Below are 25,800 nucleotides of genomic sequence, written 5' to 3'. Positions count from 1 at the left end.
CCAAAAAGTCAGTTAAGTTGGCAACATCGATTTGAGTAATCCACTCGTTCAACATGCAGAGAAAGCAATCTGAAGTCATAATACGTTTCTATTTACTTCTCAGATAATCAAAATGTAATCAAACTGTAATATGTCTTACGGAATGAAGTATGTTCAATACATTCATTTCCAAGACTGTGTTCCTGTACTAAAACGGATCTTTCTTATTCGTTTTTGAAGTTACAAGCCTGAAAACTTGAACATAGACTGCTGACATCCTGTGGAAGCCATAGGAATTGCATCCTGGGAGCTAGGATTCAGTATGCCCCTATACTTTCCATTGTAAGAGCATGGGCTCTCAAAAACAAATCTGGTTGGCTTTTCTTTGGATTTTCTCCTACCATATCTATTGTATTATATTCTCCTACATTATTTTAAAAATGTCTACTAACTTCAAAGTGTTTTCTTTCCAATAGTACCAATTATATGCATATCCTGGCTTTAGGGCCTGAGCAACAGGCAGTTTACTTTGGGCACATCACATGTCAGGCGGAAATTGAGAAAAAAGGGCCTAGCCCTAAGAAGATTAAAGGATTTAAGTAAGCATTGCACGGTAAGGTTGTATACCTGTTGTATTCGGGACAAGTGAGAAATATGATTTGATTTGATATAGCCATATAGCTAGCTACGTTTTTAAGAGAGATCATTTCAATTGGCATCTCTCGCCCTGTTTTTTGTCACAGGTGGGCTTATGAGTTGTGTTCCACTTTTACTGGGGATAGTTTTATTTGTGACCTATGTACAAATTAGAATTGTGCAATAGCAGAGCATAAGAGATTTGCCACATCAATGTTACACTGAATGAATTAGTTAAGTTATGAGTTATTGTTATTGAATGTTATATTCCAATGTTATTACTTATATTCCATTCCAATATTATATTCCAATTATTATTATTTTTCTGAATTAAAAACTATTGAAACCCTTTTTATCCTGAATGTCATTTTAAAAACTGTTGTGATTTAAAATATTGTATTATTCAATTAATATGTAGTGTAATTGTACATAATGGATTGTATGGAAAAGGAACAACAGAGAAAATGTATGTGCAGGTGAATTAAAAATCTCCTCATACTACGGATAATAATGGTGACATGCAATGTCGTGCGAATGTTGCTGTTTTGAATCAGCAATTAGACATTGTTCTGAGGGGGGCTAGTTACCCCCCGAGTACCCTAACGGTCATAAACTCCATCATCTAGTGCAAACCCGCAGATCATGAGTGGGTGGAAACTGCGATATTAATCCGCTGATCCCTGTGCCATTGAAAAAACAATACCGGTAATCTCCCTAAATAGATCCATTATGAACTCATAAAGCAATATGGCAAAAATCGGAATTATTTGTCGTTGCTTTCTAGCTGCAATTTATGTATGCCGTTCATTGAATGCATCGACCTAATTTGAGTGGTTCTCAGAATCCACATCCAGAATTAAAAGACGTCCCGCCCCTTTTCCTGCTCATGTAACGTGCAAACCCACTGTCACTCAGTTTGGTTGCCTAGTACCCTCCTGGCATCCAACTAGAGTGTGCCATACCCACGGTTTTCAACAGAAACCCAACGATCTTCTAATAAATGGAACTGCTAGTTGCTAGCGAGGCCATCAATACGCATTTTGTTTTCTGTTTATTTAACTAGCGGCTGTGTTTTCATGGGAAATGTATTAGCAAGCTAACGTCAGATAGCGCGATAACTGCGCCAAAAATGATGCGAGATTCAATCGAATGCTGCACTGCTAGCTAGTCAGCCAAATCTGACTGGGGAATGGTCATTTCTCAGTTTGCCAGCATCACAGCTCTGACACATCACGAAGCCGTTCAGCTATCGAGACATAACGCTGGAAACTAGCTAGCGTTTAGTTGGATAGAAAAAGGAGGACGAGCATTTGCTGGGAAGTGGTGACTGTGCCATTGCAAGACTGGCCATATGGATGCGTTGCCTTTGTGTGCATTTTATTGACAATTGTGGCTTGTCTCTAGCTAGGGGGCGGACGGCGCTGAGAAGGCGGACAGTTGGCTACGTTAGCTAACTAGCTTGTTGGATGTCGCGACAGTGCAGTTAGCCCCGTTCGTTGTGTCAGGCCAAGGACCAGGGGACGCACGAACCCAAGTCAGTGAACAGGGGGTATCGCAATCAAGGCGGGTAATAGGGATAGTTAGCTAGCTAGCTAGTTGTCCAACTAGCTAGCTAACGTGAGAAATCTAAACAAGGCTTGAAGCGCGCATCAACGGAGAGAGGCCCTCAACACACCCCCTCGCACCGACACTGCCCCCTCTTCGCCGATCCTCCCGTGATTTGCTGAGATCTGTACACGGGTGAAGTCGGACAGTTCTCGGTTGGGGACAACTTGACAGCGAGGCCCCTAGCTCCCCTCCCCCATTCCCATCCAAGACCCCTCAGTCCACCTCCTCGCCAGACATTAGAAGCGAGGATCGGGATATTAGATACCTAGCTAAAGTTAACCCAACCAGCTAGTCCATTCTAACCCACGGGCTGCCAAAACCAGGAGGGATGACTTTGGAGTCGATGATGGCTTGCTGCCTGAGCGAAGAGGCGAAGGAATCGAAACGAATCAATGCGGAGATAGACAAACAACTCCGGCGAGACAAGCGGGACTCGAGGAGAGAACTGAAATTGCTCCTTCTCGGTAACGCAAACTGTCATCCATATTTTGGTGTTTCTTTGAACCATAGGTAGCTAGTTGCCGTTTTGTGAAATATCAATTTAGTTAACTAGATAGGTTAGCTAGCTAGCTTCAGGCCTCCATCCCCCCCCCAAGTGAACTAGCTAGATGTCTAATGTTAGCTAACCAGTCAATATGTATTAGTTAGTTCACGTTAGCTAGCTAGATATGTGTTTGGTTAGCAAACGAGTTTTTTAGCTAGTCAGATGGGTAGGTAGCTAGCTACCTTCTGTTGCTAGCTAAATCACCAAGCCACTTGGCCAACATCTTGTCACTTTAGCTGTTGGTGCTACTAGTGTTTGCTAACCAACTAGCTACTTAACGTTGGCATCTAGCTATTTGCTGTCATTGCTTGCTTGCTTGCTAACTAACTAACTGTATCTTGCTTACCATCCACTCACCCCTGGTTTAACTCGTCAATTAGTCTATGAACGGTTAGTTAGCTAAGTGCTAGGCTTCAATTTAATTCTTAGAACGGGGGAATGGTCCATAATCAAATCAAGTGGTTATGCTAACTATGTATTATTAGATGAGCAACGTTAGTGTCGCCATATTGTTATATCTGCTGACTAGTACTGAATCCAAGTTCTACTACCACTAATACTATTACTTCAAGGACTGGAGAGGTCCATTTCAGAATGAATCTGATGGTGAAAAGAATTTAAGCATATATGGTCATGTTAATGGTACTGTATTGCAGAAAACAGATCCCTCCCTGCTGTTTTTATGTTAACCCCAGCCCCAATAAATGATCCATTGGAAGGTAATAGATTGTAACAGTTGCACTGCTAAATAAAGAATACAGATGAGCTGAAAAGGATGTCTTGCACATCCTATAGCTTGATCTAGGCTCTATTTATTTTACTTTTATTTAACTAGTCAAGTCAGTTAAGAACACATTTTTATTTTCAACGACAGCCTAGGAACAGTGCAGGTTAACTGCCTGTTCAGGGACTGGTTAACTACCTGTTCAGGGGCAGAACAACAGATTTGTACCTTGTCAGCTCGGGGATATGAACTTGCAAGCTTTTGGTTACCAGTCCAACGCTCTAACCACTAGGCTACCCTGCCTAGGAAAGAGTTCTGGTGTGCTCTCTGAATTAAATGTATATATGAAACATTGGGTGCAGCTTCTCAACATCAGTCAGAATCATGTAGATACTTGTGTGTGTCTGTATATGTGTGTCTGTGCTTTTACAGACCACCACGAAGGAGACGCTCCTGGCAGTAGAAGTTGTCCTAAGACACAGGTCTCTAGGATCAGTTTGGCATTCCTAAATCCTAACCTTAGCCAAAGGAGAAAAATAACTGGCCTTAGATTGCCAGTGTCTACCAGTCTTTTAGACATAAAAAATAGCATTGTGTTTCTATTGGACAAGTTCATTTTGGGTAGTAGACTAGCTCTGTTTCAGAAACGTTTGCTCCCGTTTCACACTTACAAAACATATCCCAGGTTGTCTGACACGTGTGATTGCCCCTCTCTCCAGTCATTTCCCTGTGGACCCTGGCTCAGTTCTGAGAAGTAGGCCAAACCACACATAGACACACTATTCTATTGTAGGCTATTTAGACATTTTTAAAAATTGTATCACACTCTATCCTACTGTATTGTATTCTTGACTTGAACCTGTGGGGAGCATATTAGGCCTAGGTCACAGAGAAAAAAATTATATCTTTCACACGGAACAAAAAATATTAACACAACATGTAAAGTGTTTGTCCCATGTTTCATGAGCTGAAATAAAAGATCCCCGAAATGTTTCATACGCACAAAAAGCTTATTTCTCATTCTGTGCACAAATTTGTTTGCATCTCTGTTAGTGACTATTTCTCCTTTTGCCAAGATAATCCATCCACCTGACAGGTGTGGCATATCAAGAAGCTAATTAAACAGCATGATCATTACACAGGTGCACCTTGTGCTGGGGGCAATAAAAGGCCACTAAGATGTGCAGTTTTCTCACACAATGCCACAGATGTCTCAAGTTTTGAGGGAGTGTGCAGTTGGCATGCTGACTGAAGGAATGTCCACCAGAGCTATTGCTAGAGAATTTAATGTTAATTTCTATACCATAAGCCACCTTTAATGTCGTTTTGGAGAATTTGGCATTACATCCAACCAGCCTCACAACTGCAGACCATGTGTAACCATGCCGGTCGAGGACCTCCTCATCCGGCTTCTTCAGCCACCTGGACAGCTGATGAAACTGGGTTTGCACAACCGAAGAATTTCTGCACAAACTGTCAGAAACCATCTCAGGGAAGCTCATCTGGGTTCTCGTCATCCTCACCAGGGTCTTGACCTAACTGCGGTTCGGCATCGTAACTTACTTCAGTGGGCAAATGCTTACCTTTGATGGCCACTGATATGCTGGAGAAGTGTGCTCTTCATGGATGAATCCTGGTTTCAACTGTACCGGGCAGATGGCAGACAGTGGTATATGGTGTAGTGGGGAGAGCGGTTTTCTGATGTCAACGTTGTGATCAGAGTGCTCCATGGTAGCAGTGGGGTTATGGTATAGGCAGGCATAAGCTATGGACAACGAACACAATTGCATTTAAGCGATGGCAATTTGATTGCACAGAGATACCATGACGAGATCCTGAGACCCATTGCCGACCCATTCATCCGCCGCCATCACTTCATGTTTCAGCATGATAATGCACGTCCCCATGTTGCAAGGATCTATGCACAATTCCTGGAAGCTGAAAATGTCCCAGTTCTTCCATGGCCTGCGTACTCACCAGACATGTCACCCATTGAGCATGTTTGGTATGCTCTGGATCGGCGTGTACGACAGCGTGTTCCAGTTCCTGCCAATGTCCAACAACTTCACACAGCCATTGAAGAGGCCACAATCAACAGCCTGATCAACTCTGTGTGAAGGAGATGTCACGCTGCATGAGGCAAATGGTGCTGAAACCAGATACTGACTGGTTTTCTGACCCCCCTACTTTTTTAAAGGTATCTGTGACCAACAGATGCATATCTGTATTCACAGTCATGTGAATTCCATAGATTAGGGCCTCATTAATTTAATTCCATTGATTGATTTCCTTTGAACAGTAACTCAGTAAAATCTTTGAAATTCTTGCAATGTTGCGTTTTATATTTTTGTTGTGTGTGTGTATACACACACACACACACACACACTATCTGTTTGCAGTAGGCTCAGATGGATTACTGTTCCCCACTTCCATTTCTCAATTCTACTGCTTCAGAGTGGAGCACAGAGATGATGGATGTGTGGGTTGGGACTGTTCACTTCATCATCAATATATCTCTGTTTATACCTACTGACTATTCCTGCTCTTGTGTTGCAATGCTGTGTGAGTCTAGTACCAGGGCTGGAACTAAAACCAGTACTAGTTCTGCAGGATCAGCTAGCCCTGATCAGTGGAGAAGTCTACTTCCTGTATCAGATTTTCAGATTTTAGTCAGTCAGTGGGACTTCTGTGAGAGGCAGTGTGTGCCTGTGCCTCTATGTGACCAGTCGTGCAGTAAACAGACTATTCTAAGTGAGTTTAGGCTGTGTATTTGTGTCTGAGCAGGGATAAGGAGGTGTAAAGCAGGATTAGGCCAGGTCTATAATAGGCTTTGTTAAACATGGATAAAGCTTAGACTGATATGTCACTGACTCCTATTAGTCACACCAGGGCTATGCGTGGTTTTCCGGGTCAATTACCTTGTTTTTAAATGCTCCATAGTTCTACACTCGCCTGTTCAATGCATGATGTTACAAGTACCACAGTCCCAGGCAGTTGCATTTATCAGGAGTTGATTGTACATGCAAATACTGTGGTTTCCTATGGCTCGGTTGGTTGAAGTGCTTGTATGACCAAAGTGGAATTTTGATGCCCGAAGATGGGACAGGCCATGGAGACCTCACTCACTCTACCTCCCCCCATCTCCCCTATAACATGTGCTGCTGAGGGCCATATCAGGCCATGGGACCAGCCATGCTCCACAGCTCTGGTGGCGTTTTCCTCTACTTGGTCAAAACACAGAGAGGGCTCTAGGCTGGCTCGGCTGGGGGCTGCTGTAGCTTGACTAGGGACTGGCTGGCTCGGCTGGGGGCTGCTGTAGCTTGACTAGGGACTGGCTGGCTGGGCTGGGGGCTGCTGTAGCTTGACTAGGGACTGGCTGGCTCGGCTGGGGGCTGCTGTAGTTTGACTAGGGACTGGCTGGCTGGGCTGGGGGCTGCTGTAGCTTGACTAGGGACTGGCTGGCTCGACTGGGGGCTGCTGTAGCTTGACTAGGGACTGGCTGGCTGGGCTGGGGGCTGCTGTAGCTTGACTAGGGACTGGCTGGCTGGGCTGGGGGCTGCTGTAGCTTGACTAGGGACTGGCTGGCTGAGCTGGGGGCTGCTGTAGCTTGATTAGGGACTGGCTGGCTGGGCTGGGGGCTGCTGTAGCTTGACTAGGGACTGGCTGGCTGGGCTGGGGGCTGCTGTAGCTTGACTAGGGACTGGCTGGCTGGGCTGGGGGCTGCTGTAGCTTGACTAGGGATTGGCTGGCTGGGCTGGGGGCTGCTGTAGCTTGACTAGGGACTGGCTGGCTGGGCTGGGGGCTGCTGTAGCTTGACTAGGGACTGGCTGGCTGGGCTGGGGGCTGCTGTAGCTTGACTAGGGACTGGCTGGCTGGGCTGGGGGCTGCTGTAGCTTGACTAGGGACTGGCTGGCTGGGCTGCTGTAGCTTGACTAGGGACTGGCTGGCTGGGCTGCTGTAGCTTGACTAGGGACTGGCTGGCTGGGCTGGGGGCTGCTGTAGCTTGACTAGGGACTGGCTGGCTGGGCTGGGGGCTGCTGTAGCTTGACTAGGGACTGGCTGGGCTGGGGGCTGCTGTAGCTTGACTAGGGACTGGCTGGCTGGGCTGGGGGCTGCTGTTGCTTGACTTGGGACTGGCTGGCTGGGCTGGGGGCAGCTGTTGCTTGACTAGGGACTGGCTGGCTGGGCTGGGGGCTGCTGTAGCTTGACTAGGGACTGGCTGGCTGGGCTGGGGGCTGCTGTTGCTTGACTAGGGACTGGCTGGCTGGGCTGGGGGCTGCTGTTGCTTGACTTGGGACTGGCTGGCTGGGCTGGGGGCAGCTGTTGCCTGAATTGGGGCTGGGTTGGGGGCTGCTGCAGCATGACTTGGAGCTGTGTATCTGTGACCTGGGCTGTTGGCTAAGTGAACTGCTGCCTACTCAGTCACTTTCTTGCCCTGCTGCTTCGCTCCAAATGGGAGGGGTTTTCATGTTGGGCTAGCAGGGCTCAGACTCTCCGAATGGAGGAGAAACTAGCTCAGATTAAGTTCATTTTGGGTGGTCACTCACTAGCCAGGGGCAGGTTGAGGGGTTTAGTTCTAAACCCTGGTGACGGTCAGAGCAGAAATAGCCTGGAGGAGAGAGAACTCAGGTGTTCTCTCATTATTTTGGTCATATAAGGGAATGTTGTCATGCTTCTTGAGCTAGATTTGACAGCCTTGTGTGTGTGTGTGTGTGTGTGTGTGTGTGTTAAATCCCTCCATGCCAAGGGTCAGGTTTAGGGATAATTATCTGACTTGCATTACATAAATACTATTATTAAAAAAATGGCATAATTCTATATTCCATTTTTTTTTTGCCTCCTAGGCCATCAACATGGTGTTCAGGTTCACCAAACTTTTTCTATGATTCTGACCCACTGTGACTGACTGACTGGCTGGTTCACAGTCCGACACACCCACACACACACACTCAGAAGCCAGCCTATAAATACTTTCCCAGGTGCTCGCCTTGTTAATGAAGAGCATTTTAATCGAGTGTGTCCCACAGCCGCCAATCCTCATGGAACACCACGCACACACAGCCCAAACGGGGTCATGCATTCCTCTCTGGAGATGTAGGGGGGTTATGAGGTAGAGTTCTAGACTAACTTTTATTCTGGTGGTGCTGGTGCTCCCAACGTTTTCAGTTGATGGCACCAGCACCTGGTTTTACACCACTGCTCAGCGATAATGACCTGACCTGTGTCTCGTATTGTGCCTGCATTCCATACAGAACCTAATAATGACTAGCTGTCTTTTATATTCGCATGCCCTTGCAGAGCTTGACATTCAGGTACATTTGCCAATGGCACACAGGGCCAGTGCCAACTGGAAGCTACTGGCCCAAATTAAAATAATACTGACCAGGGAAAGAGGATGATGCATGCATCATTTCAATGTTATCTTTCGCTTGCGGGCTGAGCAAGTAGCCTATAGTCTATAATGACCTACCCTCCATACACAAAGAAATTACATTTTAACTTGACAATATCATTTATATTGATTGTTTGGAGGGAAAAAAATTGTGCAACGATTTTATTTGATCTCAAAAGGGTGTTAAAGATTTAAAGTCACTTTGTAGGGTTCTATAAAATCAGTTTTTATCTTTTGGTAAATTCAGTTCCCGCTGTTTTATTTTTCCAGGCTTCTGAGTTATCCCAGGTTTTTTTTCAGGTTTTCACTCTCAAAAGCACCTTTTTATAGAAAAGAACATTCCATTTCTGTATTTAAGTCCACGACAATGCTTAAACCACATCGGGAGAACAAAAGCAACGTTGGAGGGTGTGTAAACTAGCAAGAGACCATTGGTTGGCTAATTGTGTTTTTACTGTAGGCTACATCTGATGGCAGTTTGCTAAACAAATGTCCTGCGATTGATACAAATCATCATGAAATCATTCTGCCAGGTAGGCCTACTTTGCAGTTATTTAATTGGGAAGGTTCTTTGGGGAATGCCTTTAGAGATGTTCATTCAGCCTCCCAAGTGGCACTGCAGTGCAGTGTTGCGAAGTCACTACAGCCTGGGGTTCAATCCCAAACGGCAGTGACTGGGAGTTCCATAGGGCGGTGCATAATTTCCCAGCACCGTCCGGGTTTGGGCGGGTGGCTTTACTTGGCTCATCGTGCTCTAGCGACTCCTTTTGGTGGGCCGGGCGCCTGCAGGCTCACTTCAGTTGTCAGTTGAACGGTGTTTCCTCTGACACATTGCTGCTGGCTTCAGGGTTAAGAGAACAGGTGTTAAGAAGCGCAGTTTGGTGTGTCTTGTTTTGGAAGAGGCACGACTCGACCTTCGCCTCTCACTCTCGAGCCCATTGGGGAGTTTCAGGAATGAGACAAAATCGTAATCACAAAAATTGGGGAGAAAAAGGGGGTAAAAATTACAACAAAGTTAATTCAAAAAGTGCATGATGACTGAGTTGCGCGTCGCAAAGATTCAACCAAGACTTCGGACCAACATTTTTGGATACCTGGTTTACTTACCCATTGCTGTTTTGAAAAGCTAATTGTGAACCAAAGACTAACGTGACCAGCTACATTTTCTTTTTTCACTTGCATCCTAGCGACCAATAAAAAAATTCTGTCTTACTGCCAAGTCAAATGGTTGCAAATGCAAGTGTTTGTTTTTTTTGTTGCCGTTTTGAGCCTTGTGAGGGTAGAGGTGAAAGTGGTCACATTTACAACCCCCTTGTCAGTCCCAAGAGGCCACGGTTCCGTTCTAGAAGCACGGTTTTGACTGCTCCTACAGTTTTGCTTCGGTACTGCAGATTAACTGACACCCAGCCCAGAAAGATAATTGCCACATAGAGAAATCAGATTGGTAAATTCCTAAAAAGCAGCTCTAATTTCCCGGCGGCATCGACGGCCATGGCCTTATTGCCCCCGAAAAAAAATGAATGCCTTGCACCCAAAGTGGCCATTGTGCACTTGTGCCTAATACAATAATTATTCTTCCCTTCTCCCAGCTGCCAATCACCATGCTCCGAAGCACCTCTCGCTCACATGTCTTTCTCAGATAATTAAATTCTTATTAACCAATGCCTGTCACGTGATTGGGTCCTTCTCACTGGCATCGCAGCTCCAAAGGGAGGCAACAAGTGAAGACTGACTCATCAGGGATGTAACCACGGGCCATTCTTATCCGAATTCCGATGTGCATATAACCTGTTATCAGCAGTCTGCTTTACCACAATGCAAATGTCTACCTCTGGATTTGCATACACACACACACACACACAAATCACTAGTTAGGGCCCTATAAAAACGGAATCCAGACATAAAAGCAGAATAAAAAAACTAACCAATTTTAGTTCAATTATTCCGAGGCGCATCAACAAGATGAGTATGCCTAATGAACAGCAATAGCCTATGTCAATCTACTATGCTCCATAGTACAAAAGGTGAGACATTCTATTGTGCATTAAATAAATGTCACAAACACTCTGGGACAGTTGTGGGATGCGACGGAACCACTGTACATACTTTATTTTTTAAGCAATGAGGCTGATGCAATAGATCAGAAAGTTAAGCTGAAAATGTTGATAAACTATTAGGCTATTTCTTCACATTTATAAAGCACAGCAATGCGCACACGGCAGTAGGCTATAAGCATGAATGTTCCAAAATGCATTTAGCAGCAAAAGTGCACCACACATGCGAGTGGTTTCATATGACAGAGATGAAAATACCCTTCAGAAATGTATACCTCCATTACACCTAAATTGTCATTGTGCAAAATGGTACGCATCATCACCTCGATGTGTGCAACAAAAGTTCAACATTCACCTTCTGCTACCATTTCTGTCAGGCAGTTAACGCATACAGTTTGATGCCTACGTCGGATAAATCCAACCTATGAACCAAACAGAACGCACTGCAACTGCCTCTGCAACGTGATGCTGCAAGGCAAACGCAGCGTTCCATTGGAAATGAATGTACTGCCGGTGTACCAGAATGCAATGATGCTGTCGGTGTGATCGGGGAGTTAGCAAGAGGGAAAACATAAAGATGCATGGGTTGTTAATGACTAGAATTGTGTCTTTGGCTGCTGGACAACAAAAGTTGAGAACATGAGACACTGGTTTCAATGGCATATGAGGAAGTGTTTATAAAAGAATCCCCTTAACATTCCTATGGTCAGAACATGGTAAGACATGCCTCATAAAAGGATCAACTTCCAGGTTTTAACCTATTGCGTTTATGGTTAAGTAGTTTCAAAATGTTGACTGCCTCCATTCAGATTGCAAGGTGGGTGATGTTTAAGTGCACAGCAGACACTGGCCTTTCTTTCCTATCGGAACGAACAGTCCCTCAGGTATGTGGACAGAATCAAGCCTTTAGATAGTAGTAATGATCCTACTTTATACATATCAAACATGACTGGCGTTTAGCCTATATCTATGTAATTAAAAGTCTCATTTAAAGTTTGGCTACATTTTCAGGCGCCTCCCTCATGTCAGCATCGGCCTAGACATGATATGCTCTTGCCAATACGCGTAGGCTATCACCTGCACTTTGACATGTAGGCTAATTATTTCTGTACTACATAAATTATGTTACGAAAAACATGTGTTTCAGTTTTCAAATTGATTTAAATGGACTATTTTGGTTAATGGCCTTGGTGCCCTGGCAGATGGCCTTGGTGCCCTGGCACATTGGGCTCCTCTTGAAGGCCAAATGGCCTTGCCCCTAAGAAATTCCAGGCCTGCTAATAAGACCCTTTAGTCATCACATTTGTGCCAAAAAATGTTCAATTAATTAGTCAAATAATTGTAGCAGATGCCGAAAATTCCCCGAAAATAAACCTAACTTAATTTGTCACTCACAGCCAAATATATTAACATTTTTATATTCATCCGATGTCTGCCATATTATTGGATAAGGTGATGATGTTGTTGTGGCTTCCCCTGCTGCTCCCTGTGCGCACTGAGTGGTAGTGCACATGTGATGCTGGTCTGTATAAACCCGGGTGCAACCCTGATATAGACAGTCCATGAATTGGCGAACGTGAGTAGAGTACCTTGAAAACAATAGAGTGGTCATCTTGGACACAGTATCCAGTTCTTATACCCCAGTGGTCAGACCCCCCACGCCTCTTTCTCCCCTCTTTCTGTATCCCTATTTCTCTGCAACCCCCCATTCACTCCTTTTTTCCCTTCGCGCTGGTGATGTCAAAATGGAACTGATACACTGGTACATACGTTTGTTCCCCCTTCTTACACTAAGCTTGGGGATAAGGGGGGTGTGTGTGTGTGTTCTTTTTTTTTTAGGTAGGCCAACTAAGGGAAGTGGGGCTTCACAGCGTAGGTAACATTGACTGGCCTGGGGCTGACCACAGGATCTCTATAACCACAGTTAGTAGGCAGCTGGTGTGTGTTGTATGCCTTAGGGCTGCCTTGGCTGCTACTCGTGTGTGTGTGTGTGTGTGTTTGTCTCCTAAATGCTGCCAGAGAGATACGTATACTTTGAGTCGCCCAGCAGGCTCCTGTCTCTTCGCTCCAAATGTCTCCGTGTTAACTATGATTAGCTGAATAGTCCTTTTATTTCTTCTCTTTTCTAAAGTAGTACACACACATCTACGTTTCCACAACAGGTTCAGGGTACAACAAAACTATCATGGGGAAAAACAAATTGGAAAATACCCAGACGCTAAGTAGTAGTTGTGTTTTTTGTTAGGTGCGAGGCATTGCAGACGAAGCTTGGGCAGCATCGACACAGTCTATGATCACGTTCCCATCCCACAGTGGGGAAGTCCAGAAATGAACTACACAGATAATCAACCACAGCTCACCACTGGTTAACCTCACCTAACCTGTTATCAGCAGTCTGCTTTACCACAATGCAAATGTCTACCTCTGGATTTGCATACACACTTGTGTATATATACACACACATAAATCACTAGGTATGGCCCTATAAAAACGGAATCCAGACATAGAAACAGAATTTAAAAAATGATTGAACTTATTAGAAAAGTATTTAAATTGCACTGAACTGTCAGCAGAGGAAATCCATTCTGAGATATTACAGGTTGTGTCTGCATGTGCAGACTTTGGTCTGGTTGGTTGGGATTCGGGGTTTTTTATTTTTTTCTAAATCGGAAATCTACTATGTACAGTACCAGTCAAAGGTTTGGACACACCTACTCATTCAAGGGTTTTTCTTTGTTTTTACTATTTTCTGCATTGTAGAATAATAATGAAGACATCAAAACTATGAAATAACACATATGGAATCATGTAGTAACCAAAAGTTTTAAACAGATCAAAATATATTTTAGATTCTAGAAAGTAGCCACCCGTTGCCTTGATGACAGCTTTGCACACACTTGCCATTCTCTCAACCAGCTTCACCTGGAATGCTTTTCCAACAGTCTTGAAGGAGTTCCCACACATGCTGAGCTCTTGTTGGCTGCTTTTCCTTCACTCTGTGGTCCAACTCATCCCAAACCATCTCAACTGGGTTGAGGTCACATGGTTGTGGATACCAGGTCATCTGATGCAGCACTCCATCACTCTCCTTCTTGGTCAAATAGTTATTACACAGCCTATTGGTGTGTTGAGCCATTGTCCTGTCGAAAAACAAATGATAGTCCCACTAATCGCAAACCAGAAGGGATGGCGTATCGCTGCTGAATGCTGTGTGCCTTGATTTTTTAAATAAAACAGTGTCACCAGCAAAGCACCCCCACACCACCACCTCAATGCTTCACTGTGGGAACCTCACATGCAGAGATCATCCGTTCACCTACTCTGCGTCGCACAAAGACTAGGCGGTTGGAACCAAAAATCTCCAATTTGTACTGATCAGACCAAAGGACAGATTTCCACCGGTCTAATGTCCATTGCTTGTGTTTCTAGGCCCAAGCAAGTCTCTTCTTATTGGTGTCCTTTAATAATGGTTTCTTTGCAGCAATTTGACCATGAAGGACTGATTCATGCAGTCTCCTCTGAACAGATGATGTTGAGATGTGTCTGTTACTTGAACTCTGTGAAGCATTTATTTGGGCTGCAATCTGAGATGCAGTTAACTCTAATGAACTTATCCTCTGCAGCAGAGGTAACTCTGGGTCTTCCTTTCCTGTGGCGGTCCTCATGAGAGCCAGTTTCATCAAAGCGCTTGATGGGTTTTTGCGACTGCACCCTACCTGCACCCTATCTTGTCACAACACAACTAATTGTCTCAAACGCATTAAGAAGGAAAGAAATTCCACAAATGAACTTTTAACAAGACACCCGTTGAAATGCATTCCAGATGATTACCTTGTGAAATTGGTTGAGAGAATGGCAAGAGTGTGCAAAGCTGTCATCAAGGCAAATGGTGGCTACTTTGAAGAATCTCAAATATAAAATATATTTTGATTTGAACAACTTTTGGTTATTACATGATTCCTTATGTGTTATATCATAGTTTTGATTTCTTCAATTATTCTACAACGTAGAAAATAATTAAAATAAAGAAAAACCCTTGAATGCGTAGGTGTGTCCAAACTTTTGACTGGTGTGTGTACACACACACACTACTCAAGTTCAACACAACCTCCAGATTCTTTTTGCTGACCGGTTCCTCTATTACTCTGCTCTCTTGCCACCATCATATCTGATACCACATACACCCCTCTTTTTACCAGACGTGTGTGTGTGTGTGTGTGTGTGTGTGGGCTGTGTGTTTCGCCCTGCGCTGTAGCCTCGTGGGCGTTTTTCTAAGCGCTGCTGTCTTTCTCGCGCTGCTGCCTGGAAAGACCCAAGTAGTGTCAGCTAGTAAAAGGTGTGTGAGTGTATATGTAAGCGTTGCTCTGGTTCGCTCTCTCTCTCTGTCTATCTCTGTCTCTCTCTCTATCTCTCTCTGTCTCTCTCTCTCTTTGTCTCTCTCTGTCTCTCTCTCTCGCGCTCTCTCTCTGCCGACTGGGAAGGAAAGCGTTATCAAACCCAGTAGTGTGATCTATTAAAAGGTGACCTCTGTTTTTCTAGGTTGCCACCAAAAAAGAATGGACAGATCCTAGTTCTGAATATCCCAAATGCTTGACAGGGAGGTGGATGAGAGAGTGAGGGATGGGAGAGGCGAAGGGAAGAGAGGAAGGGGGAGGTGGATGAGAGAGTGAGGGATGGGAGAGGCGAAGGGAAGAGAGGAAGGGGGAGGTGGATGAGAGAGTGAGGGACTGGGAGAGGGAAGAGAGGGGGAGGTGGATGAGAGAGTGAGGGACGGGGGGAGGTGGATGAGGCGAAGGGGAGAGGCGAGGGGAGGAAGGGGGGGGAGGTGGATGGTGGAGATGGTTTCCAGCCTCAGGGAGGAAGACAACGATTAGGGGCATGATAGGAGAGATGGAGTAAGGGTGAGGCTGGGTGAAGAGAAGTGGGGGTGGGCTGGGGGAGTGGAGGGAGACAGAGGCTGGTAGTGTGCTCTAGAGGAGAGATGGAGTAAGGGTGAGGCTGGGTGAAGAGAAGGGGAGGTGGGGGTGGGCTGGGGGAGAGGAGGGAGACAGAGGCTGGTAGTGTGCTCTAGAGGAGAGATGGAGTAAGGGTGAGGCTGGGTGAAGAGAAGGGGAGGTGGGGGTGGGCTGGGGGAGAGGAGGGAGACAGAGGCTGGTAGTGTGCTCTAGAGGAGAGATGGAGTAAGGGTGAGGCTGGGTGAAGAGAAGGGGAGGTGGGGGTGGGCTGGGGGAGAGGAGGGAGACAGAGGCTGGTAGTGTGCTCTAGAGGAGAGGAAGCGACAGAACAGAAGCGAGATGGAGGGAGAGATCTTATGACAGGGTCACGAGAAATAAATCAGACCTCAGACTGATCTTTCACTGAGGACACGGGCCGTGTTCCAGTACTGTAACACAGCCTCTTCTCTCCTTGGGCAATGTCCCAATACTGTTACATCCTCTTCTCTCTTTGGGCTGCATCCCAATACTGTGAAGAGGAAATACAAAACTGACCTTACATCAGCAGCGTCTTTTATATATTATACTGGACCAGTCAAAAATTTGGACACACCTACTCATTCCAGGGGTTTTCTTTATTTTTACTATTTTCTACATTGTAGAATAATAGTGAAGACATCAAAACTCTGAAATAACACATGAAATCATATATGAGATTGTTCAAAGTAGCCACCCTTTGCCTTGACAGCTTTGCACACTCTTGGTATTCTCTCAACCTGCTTCATGAGGTAATCACCTGGAATGCAATTAGCAAGTGTGCCTTGTTAAAAGTTTGTTTGTGGAATTTCTTTCCTTAATGCGTTTGAGCCAATCAGTTGTGTTGTGGCAAGGTAGGGGTGGTATACAGAAGATATCCCTATTTGGTAAAAGACCAAGTCCATATTATGGCAAGAACAGCTCAAAAAAAGCAAAGAGAAACAACAGTCCATCATTACCTTAAGACATGTTCAATCGGGAACATTTCAAGAACTTTGAAAGTTTCTTTAAGTGCAGTCACAAAAACCATCAAGCTCTATGATGAAACTGGCTCTCATGAGGACCTTCACAGGAAAGGAAGACCCAAATTTACCTCTGCAGGAGAGGCTAAGTTCATTAACTGCACCTCAGATTGCAGCCCAAATAAATGCTTCACAGAGTTCAAGTAACAGACACATCTCAACATCAACTGTTCAGAGGAGACTGCATGAATCAGGCCTTCATGGTCAAATTGCTGCAAAGAAACCACTACTAAAGGACACCAATAAGTAGAAGAGACTTGAGTGGGCTAAGAAACACGAGCAATGGACATTACACCAGTGGAAATCTGTCCTTTGGTCTGATGAGTCCAAACTGTCTTTGAGACGCAGAGTAGGTGAACGGATGATCTCCGCATGTGTGGTTCCCACCATGGAGGAGAAGGTGTGATGGTGTGGGGGTGCTCTGCTGTTGACACGGTCTGTGACTTGTTTAGAATTCAAGGCACACTTAACCAGCATGGCAACCACAGCATTCTGCAGCGATCCGCCATCCCATCTGGTTTGCGTTTAGTGGGACTATCATTTGTTTTTCAACAGGACAATGACCCAAAACACACCTCCAGGCTGTGTAAGGGCTATTTGAACAAGAAGGAGAGTGATGGAGTGCTGCATCAGATGACCTGGCCTCCACAACCACCCGACCTCAACCCAGTTGAGATGGTTTGAGATGAGTAGGGCTGCAGAGTTAAGGAAAAGCAGCCAACAAGCTGAGCAGCTTATGTGGGAAATCCTTCAAGACTGTTGGAAAAGGAAAGAAATTCCACCGGTTAACTTTTAACAAGGCACACCTGTTAGATGAAATGCATTCCAGGTGACTACCTCATGAAGCTGGTTGAGAGAATGCCAAGAGTTTGCAAAGCTGACATCAAGGCAAAGGGTGGCTACTTTGAAGAATCTAAATTATATTTTGATTTTAACACTTTTTTTTGGTGACTACATGATTTCATATGTGTTATTTCATAGTTTTGATGTCTTCACTATTATTCTACAATGTAGAAAATATTAAAAATAAAGAAAACCCTTAAATGAGTAGGCGTATCCAAACTTTTGACTGGTAATGTATATATTTTTTATTTAACCTTTTATTTAAGTAGGCAAGTCATTTAAGAACAAATTCTTATTCCCAATGATGGCCTACCAAAAGGCCTCCCACGGGGGCGAGGGCTGGGATTAAAAACATAATACAAAGCACACATCACGACAAGAGACACCACAACGCTACATGAAGAGAGGCAAAAGACAACACCATAGCATGGCAGCAACAGACAACACTGCATGGTAGCGACACCACATGACAACAACATGGTAGCATCACAACATGGCAGCAGCACAATGGTTGTCCAGGAACAACTTCATCCTCCTCCTCAGTGTTGTATCAGACTGAAGAGAGGAGCAGGGCCCTTCTACATAGCAGCAGAGAGAGATGGAGAGAGAGCCTGAGGCACAGTTATATTTACTATCCGCTAGGAAAGAAAGAGGAACAACTGCAGGGGGAGAGAAGAGGGGGTTTCCATGGCAACCGAGATATGGCTGCTCTTCACAAACCTTGAATGTAGGTGTTGGTGTTTCTTTCTCCAGCTCTTTCAGTTTGCAGATATAGCAGATCTCTGTTTAGGGATTGACATGGCAGTAGCCTGGTGGTAGCCTGCCTCAGGGTATATGTGTATATGAGAAATATGGGTTACCAGCAGCCCCCTTGGCTAGTGAGGGTTTAGCCAGCTAGCTGAAGTAAATCTAGCTAAAACGGTTACTTTGCCAAATGTGTTTGTTGTGAATTTTCATAAAACCACTGCATCAGAAAGTGAATTTCTGATTTGGACAAGTTCGGATGGTACCTCGCCGTTTCTTTCCGTCTCATGCGTGCTAGACACGACCCAGGTGAGGACAGTTGGTGACATAAATCAATGAATTACCAGGGAGAACAGAGAAGCAGCGGTATTATGGACCTGTAGGCCTGGAGGGGAACACCACTCCTTTAAAAGACAAGCGGCTCAAGTTGTTTAATCTCACTCAATGATATGGCTGTTATTGTCTTCCATACCCCCCCCATCTCACTCACAGATGGATGTAGTATCGGGACAAAGAACCTTTGACATATCTGAGAGCATAAACAGTTTAGCGTAATCAATTAGATCTGTTCCCAGTACTGTTTTGTAAGGCATGGTGTCTGGCTGGGCCCTGGAGAGGCTTGTGTTTGCTGAAGGAGATGAGGGTATGGCTGGGTCCTGAGTTTCTGCTGGAAAGACAAGGGTCTACTTCTGGCAGTCAGGTCATGTGACAGTTTTGTTTGAACCAATCCCCTGCCTCCCCTGGATTATATACGGAACAAAAATAGAAACGCAACATGCAAAAATTTCATTGATTTTTACTGAGTTACAGTTTTAGGAATTCAGTCAATTAAAATAAATAAAAGAGACCTTAATCTATGGATTTCACGACTTGGAATACAGATGTGCATCTGTTGGTCACAGATACCTTAAAAAAGAATGGGACTCGCAGTGGTCCACAGGATCTCGTCACTGTATTTTTGTGCATTCAAATTGCCATCAATTTGAAATGCATTCTCTAAAACGATGTTTGTAGAGAAATCAACATTCAATTCTGGCAACAGCTCTGGTGGACATTCCTGCAGTCAGCATGCCAATTGCACGCTCCTCAACCTGAGACATCTGTGGCATTGTGTTGTGACAAAACTTCACGTTATAGATTGGCCTTTTTTTATTGTCCCCAGCACAAGGTGCACCTGTTTAATGTTTAATCAGCTTCTTGATATGCCGCACCTGTCAGGTGGATGGATTATTTTGGCAAAGGAAAAAAACTCTCTAACAGGGATGGAAACAAATTTGTGCACAAAATTTGAGCGAGAGTTTTTGTGAGTATGGAACATTTCTGGGATATTTCAGCCCATGAAATATGGGACCAACACTTTACATGTTGTGTTTTCTTTTGTTGTTCAGTGTTTGTCATTGGTTGGATGGAGCCTCATTTCAACCCATTCCTCTGTTTACGATTGTTACTCTTCTCACGGAAGTGCACTCATTCATTCCTCTTCATGGATTGGAAAGGAAAGGACTGGTGAAAGGACTGTGAAGTCAGTGGAAACTCCCTGTAGCCCATGCCTACACCAAGCCAATGATTTTACATTCATGAGGTGGGAGTGAGCAAGTACTATTTTATGGAAACTGTGAGGGGAGTCTTAACTAGTTGGTCGTACAGTAGTAGGATTTCATAGAAACCCTAAACCGTCCTATGCTTTGTAGTTGACCATGGGGGTGAAACGAGCCACTGTGCGAATGGATACTGCAGTGCAGGCTGGGTTGAATGGAGCTCTGGGTGGTTCTGGTGGGGGTGTCGGTCTGAGGAGGAGGACATGGCTGTGGCGATCTGACAATCATCTGGTTCCTTCTGGTGGAAGCTGTCTGCTGTTGTCGTAGCTGTTTGTGTTAAAGAACAACACTGTTGAAACGGATCTCACTGGATTCACCTTCACCCTGGCACTCACAACTCTCGCTCTCACTCGCTCCGTCTCGCCCGCTCGCTCTCTCTCACCCGCTCGCTCTCTCTCACCCGCTCGCTCTCTGGCTCGCCCGCTCGCTCTCTGGCTCACCCGCTTGCTCTCTGGCTCGCCCGCTCGCTCTCTCTCACCCGCTCGCTCTCTCTCACCCGCTCGCTCTCTGGCTCACCCGCTCGCTCTCTGGCTCGCCCACTCGCTCTCTGGCTCGCCCACTCGCTCTCTGGCTCGCCCACTCGCTCTCTGGCTCGCCCGCTCGCTCTCTCTCACCCGCTCGCTCTCTGGCCCGCTCGCCCGCTCGCTCTCTGGCTCACCCGCTCGCTCTCTGGCTCGCTCTGTCTCGCCCGCTCACTCTCTGTCTCGCTCTGTCTGGCTCGCTCGCTCTGTCTCGCTCTGTCTGGCTCGCTCGCTCTGTCTCGCTCTGTCTGGCTCGCTCGCTCTGTCTCGCTCTGTCTGGCTCGCTCGCTCTGTCTCGCTCTGTCTGGCTCGCTCGCTCTGTCTCGCTCACTCTGTCTCTCTCTCTGGCTCGCTCGCTGTCTCTGGCTCGCTCGCTGTCTCACTCTGTCTGGCTTTGTATACTATCCTCTCCAGTGATGTATTGAAGGTTTGATGTAATTTACACACTTTTAAAATGTAATTTTATGAATAGCATTTACACACCTATCCAGCTAAATTAGCGCACCTGTTGCACAGCACAGGGTGTCGGATGCATTTGCTGTTTTGTTTTGTTTGTGTTTCGGATTATTTTGTGCCAAATAGAAATGAATGGTACAAAATGTGTCATTTTAGAGTCACTATTTTAGAAAATAATGTTTCTTCTACATTAAATGTGGATGCTACCATGATTACTGATAGTCCTGAATTAATTGTGAATAATGATAAATTAGAGGCATAAATATCATACCCCCCCCTAAAACATGCTAATCTCTCACCATTCCAATAACAGGGGGGATTAGCATGTTTTAGGGGTATGATATTTATGCCTCTAACTTTCTCACTTATCATTATTCACAATTCATTCAGGACTATCAGTAATCATGGTAGCATCCACATTTAATGTAGAAGTGTAAGAAACATTATTTTCTAAAAAAGTGACTCTAAAATGACACATTATTTTGTGCCCAATAAAAATGAATGGTAAATAATCTGAAACACAACCAAAACAAACAACAAATGCATCAAACACATTTGTAGAGTCACAAGCTTCATGTGATCGTTGCATTCTAGGGTTATGGGACCAAATGCAAAAATGTTGACTACTTTAATACACAGGTGAATTTGTCCCACTACTTTTGTTCCCCTAAAATGGGGGGACTATGTACAAAAATAGTTGTAATTTCTAAACCGTTAATTAACACAATATGGATGAAAATACCCTCAAAGTTGACAGTCTGCACTTTAACGTAGTAGTCATTGTGTCATTTCAAATCCAAAGTGCTGAACTACAGAGTCAAAACAAGTACTTCTAGAGCTCAATGTAGGTGTGTGTGACCAGGTACAGGAGAGAGTGGTGCTAACAGTGGTTGTTCTATGTGTGTGTGACCAGGTACAGGAGAGAGTGGTGCTAACAGTGGTTGTTCTATGTGTGTGTGACCAGGTACAGGAGAGAGTGGTGCTAACAGTGGTTGTTCTATGTGTGTGTGACCAGGTACAGGAGAGAGTGGTGCTAACAGTGGTTGTTCTATGTGTGTGTGACCAGGTACAGGAGAGAGTGGTGCTAACAGTGGTTGTTCTATGTGTGTGTGACCAGGTACAGGAGAGAGTGGTGCTAACAGTGTGTGACCAGGTACAGGAGAGAGTGGTGCTAACAGTGTGTGACCAGGTACAGGAGAGAGTGGTGCTAACAGTGTGTGACCAGGTACAGGAGAGAGTGGTGCTAACAGTGGTTGTTCTATGTGTGTGTGACCAGGTACAGGAGAGAGTGGTGCTAACAGTGTGTGACCAGGTACAGGAGAGAGTGGTGCTAACAGTGTGTGACCAGGTACAGGAGAGAGTGGTGCTAACAGTGTGTGACCAGGTACAGGAGAGAGTGGTGCTAACAGTGTGTGACCAGGTACAGGAGAGAGTGGTGCTAACAGTGTGTGACCAGGTACAGGAGAGAGTGGTGCTAACAGTGGTTGTTCTATGTGTGTGTCCAGGTACAGGAGAGAGTGGTGCTAACAGTAGTTGTTCTGTGTGTGTGTCCAGGTACAGGAGAGAGTGGTGCTAACAGTGGTTGTTCTGTGTGTGTGACCAGGTACAGGAGAGAGTGGTGCTAACAGTGGTTGTTCTATGTGTGTGTCCAGGTACAGGAGAGAGTGGTGCTAACAGTGGTTGTTCTATGTGTGTGTCCAGGTACAGGAGAGAGTGGTGCTAACAGTGGTTGTTCTATGTGTGTGACCAGGTACAGGAGAGAGTGGTGCTAACAGTGGTTGTTCTATGTGTGTGACCAGGTATAGGAGAGAGTGGTGCTAACAGTGGGTGTTCTGTGTGTGTGACCAGGTACAGTAGAGAGTGGGGCTAACAGTGGTTGTTCAGGTACAGGAGAGAGTGATGCTAACAGTGGGTGTTCTGTGTGTGTGACCAGGTACAGTAGAGAGTGGGGCTAACAGTGGTTGTTCAGGTACAGGAGAGAGTGGTGCTAACAGTGGGTGTTCTGTGTGTGTGACCAGGTACAGGAGAGAGTGGTGCTAACAGTGTGTGTGTGTGACCAGGTACAGGAGAGAGTGATGCTAACAGTGGGTGTTCTGTGTGTGTGACCAGGTACAGTAGAGAGTGGGGCTAACAGTGGTTGTTCAGGTACAGGAGAGAGTGATGCTAACAGTGGGTGTTCTGTGTGTGTGACCAGGTACAGTAGAGAGTGGGGCTAACAGTGGTTGTTCAGGTACAGGAGAGAGTGGTGCTAACAGTGGGTGTTCTGTGTGTGTGACCAGGTACAGGAGAGAGTGGTGCTAACAGTGGTTGTTCTATGTGTGTGACCAGGTACAGGAGAGAGTGGTGCTAACAGTGGTTGTTCTATGTGTGTGTGACCAGGTACAGGAGAGAGTGGTGCTAACAGTGGTTGTTCTATGTGTGTGTGACCAGGTACAGGAGAGAGTGGTGCTAACAGTGGTTGTTCTATGTGTGTGTGACCAGGTACAGGAGAGAGTGGTGCTAACAGTGGTTGTTCTATGTGTGTGTGACCAGGTACAGGAGAGAGTGGTGCTAACAGTGTGTGACCAGGTACAGGAGAGAGTGGTGCTAACAGTGTGTGACCAGGTACAGGAGAGAGTGGTGCTAACAGTGTGTGACCAGGTACAGGAGAGAGTGGTGCTAACAGTGGTTGTTCTATGTGTGTGTGACCAGGTACAGGAGAGAGTGGTGCTAACAGTGTGTGACCAGGTACAGGAGAGAGTGGTGCTAACAGTGTGTGACCAGGTACAGGAGAGAGTGGTGCTAACAGTGTGTGACCAGGTACAGGAGAGAGTGGTGCTAACAGTGTGTGACCAGGTACAGGAGAGAGTGGTGCTAACAGTGTGTGACCAGGTACAGGAGAGAGTGGTGCTAACAGTGGTTGTTCTATGTGTGTGTCCAGGTACAGGAGAGAGTGGTGCTAACAGTAGTTGTTCTGTGTGTGTGTCCAGGTACAGGAGAGAGTGGTGCTAACAGTGGTTGTTCTGTGTGTGTGACCAGGTACAGGAGAGAGTGGTGCTAACAGTGGTTGTTCTATGTGTGTGTCCAGGTACAGGAGAGAGTGGTGCTAACAGTGGTTGTTCTATGTGTGTGTCCAGGTACAGGAGAGAGTGGTGCTAACAGTGGTTGTTCTATGTGTGTGACCAGGTACAGGAGAGAGTGGTGCTAACAGTGGTTGTTCTATGTGTGTGACCAGGTATAGGAGAGAGTGGTGCTAACAGTGGGTGTTCTGTGTGTGTGACCAGGTACAGTAGAGAGTGGGGCTAACAGTGGTTGTTCAGGTACAGGAGAGAGTGATGCTAACAGTGGGTGTTCTGTGTGTGTGACCAGGTACAGTAGAGAGTGGGGCTAACAGTGGTTGTTCAGGTACAGGAGAGAGTGGTGCTAACAGTGGGTGTTCTGTGTGTGTGACCAGGTACAGGAGAGAGTGGTGCTAACAGTGTGTGTGTGTGACCAGGTACAGGAGAGAGTGATGCTAACAGTGGGTGTTCTGTGTGTGTGACCAGGTACAGTAGAGAGTGGGGCTAACAGTGGTTGTTCAGGTACAGGAGAGAGTGATGCTAACAGTGGGTGTTCTGTGTGTGTGACCAGGTACAGTAGAGAGTGGGGCTAACAGTGGTTGTTCAGGTACAGGAGAGAGTGGTGCTAACAGTGGGTGTTCTGTGTGTGTGACCAGGTACAGGAGAGAGTGGTGCTAACAGTGGTTGTTCTATGTGTGTGACCAGGTACAGGAGAGAGTGGGGCTAACAGTGGTTGTTCTATGTGTGTGACCAGGTATAGGAGAGAGTGGTGCTAACAGTGTGTGTGTGTGACCAGGTACAGGAGAGAGTGATGCTAACAGTGGGTGTTCTGTGTGTGTGACCAGGTACAGTAGAGAGTGGGGCTAACAGTGGTTGTTCAGGTACAGGAGAGAGTGATGCTAACAGTGGGTGTTCTGTGTGTGTGACCAGGTACAGTAGAGAGTGGGGCTAACAGTGGTTGTTCAGGTACAGGAGAGAGTGGTGCTAACAGTGGGTGTTCTGTGTGTGTGACCAGGTACAGGAGAGAGTGGTGCTAACAGTGGTTGTTCTATGTGTGTGACCAGGTACAGGAGAGAGTGGGGCTAACAGTGGTTGTTCTATGTGTGTGTCCAGGTACAGGAGAGAGTGTTGCTAACAGTGTGTGTGTGTGTGACCAGGTACAGGAGAGAGTGATGCTAACTGTGTGTGTGTGTGTGACCAGGTACAGGAGAGAGTGGTGCTAACAGTGTGTGTTCTGTGTGTGTGTCCAGGTACAGGAGAGAGTGATGCTAACAGTGTGTGTTCTATGTGTGTGTCCAGGTACAGGAGAGAGTGATGCTAACAGTGTGTGTTCTATGTGTGTGTCCAGGTACAGGAGAGAGTGATCTATGTGTGTGACCAGGTACAGGAGAGAGTGATCTATGTGTGTGACCAGGTACAGGAGAGAGTGATCTATGTGTGTGTCCAGGTACAGGAGAGAGTGATCTATGTGTGTGTCCAGGTACAGGAGAGAGTGATGCTAACAGTGTGTGTTCTATGTGTGTGTTCAGGTACAGGAGAGAGTGATCTATGTGTGTGACCAGGTACAGGAGAGAGTGATCTATGTGTGTGTCCAGGTACTGGAGAGAGTGATGCTAACAGTGTGTGTTCTATGTGTGTGTTCAGGTACAGGAGAGAGTGATCTATGTGTGT

General features: G+C 45.8%; 1 protein-coding gene across 2 annotated transcripts in view; it reads left to right on the top strand.

Moving 5' to 3' along the window:
• Positions 1-1,545: 1,545 nt before the first annotated feature.
• LOC112235116 (guanine nucleotide-binding protein subunit alpha-11) overlaps positions 1,546-25,800 on the top strand; it is a 40,024-nt gene continuing 15,769 nt past the window's right edge. Inside the window, exon 1 of one of the 2 annotated variants that reach the window (XM_042319493.1) lies at positions 1,546-2,687. In XM_042319493.1, coding sequence (XP_042175427.1) covers positions 2,552-2,687 — 136 coding nt within the window. In that variant the 5' untranslated portion in view covers positions 1,546-2,551. The remainder of the gene's footprint in view (positions 2,688-25,800) is intronic. The other variant, XM_042319492.1, reaches the window with a different exon arrangement.

This window comes from Oncorhynchus tshawytscha, unplaced genomic scaffold, assembly GCF_018296145.1.
Source record: "Oncorhynchus tshawytscha isolate Ot180627B unplaced genomic scaffold, Otsh_v2.0 Un_scaffold_1528_pilon_pilon, whole genome shotgun sequence".
Classification (NCBI taxonomy): domain Eukaryota; kingdom Metazoa; phylum Chordata; class Actinopteri; order Salmoniformes; family Salmonidae; genus Oncorhynchus; species Oncorhynchus tshawytscha.
The sequence above is the reverse complement of the archived record's forward strand: the minus strand, read 5'-3'. Positions and strand labels throughout refer to the sequence as shown.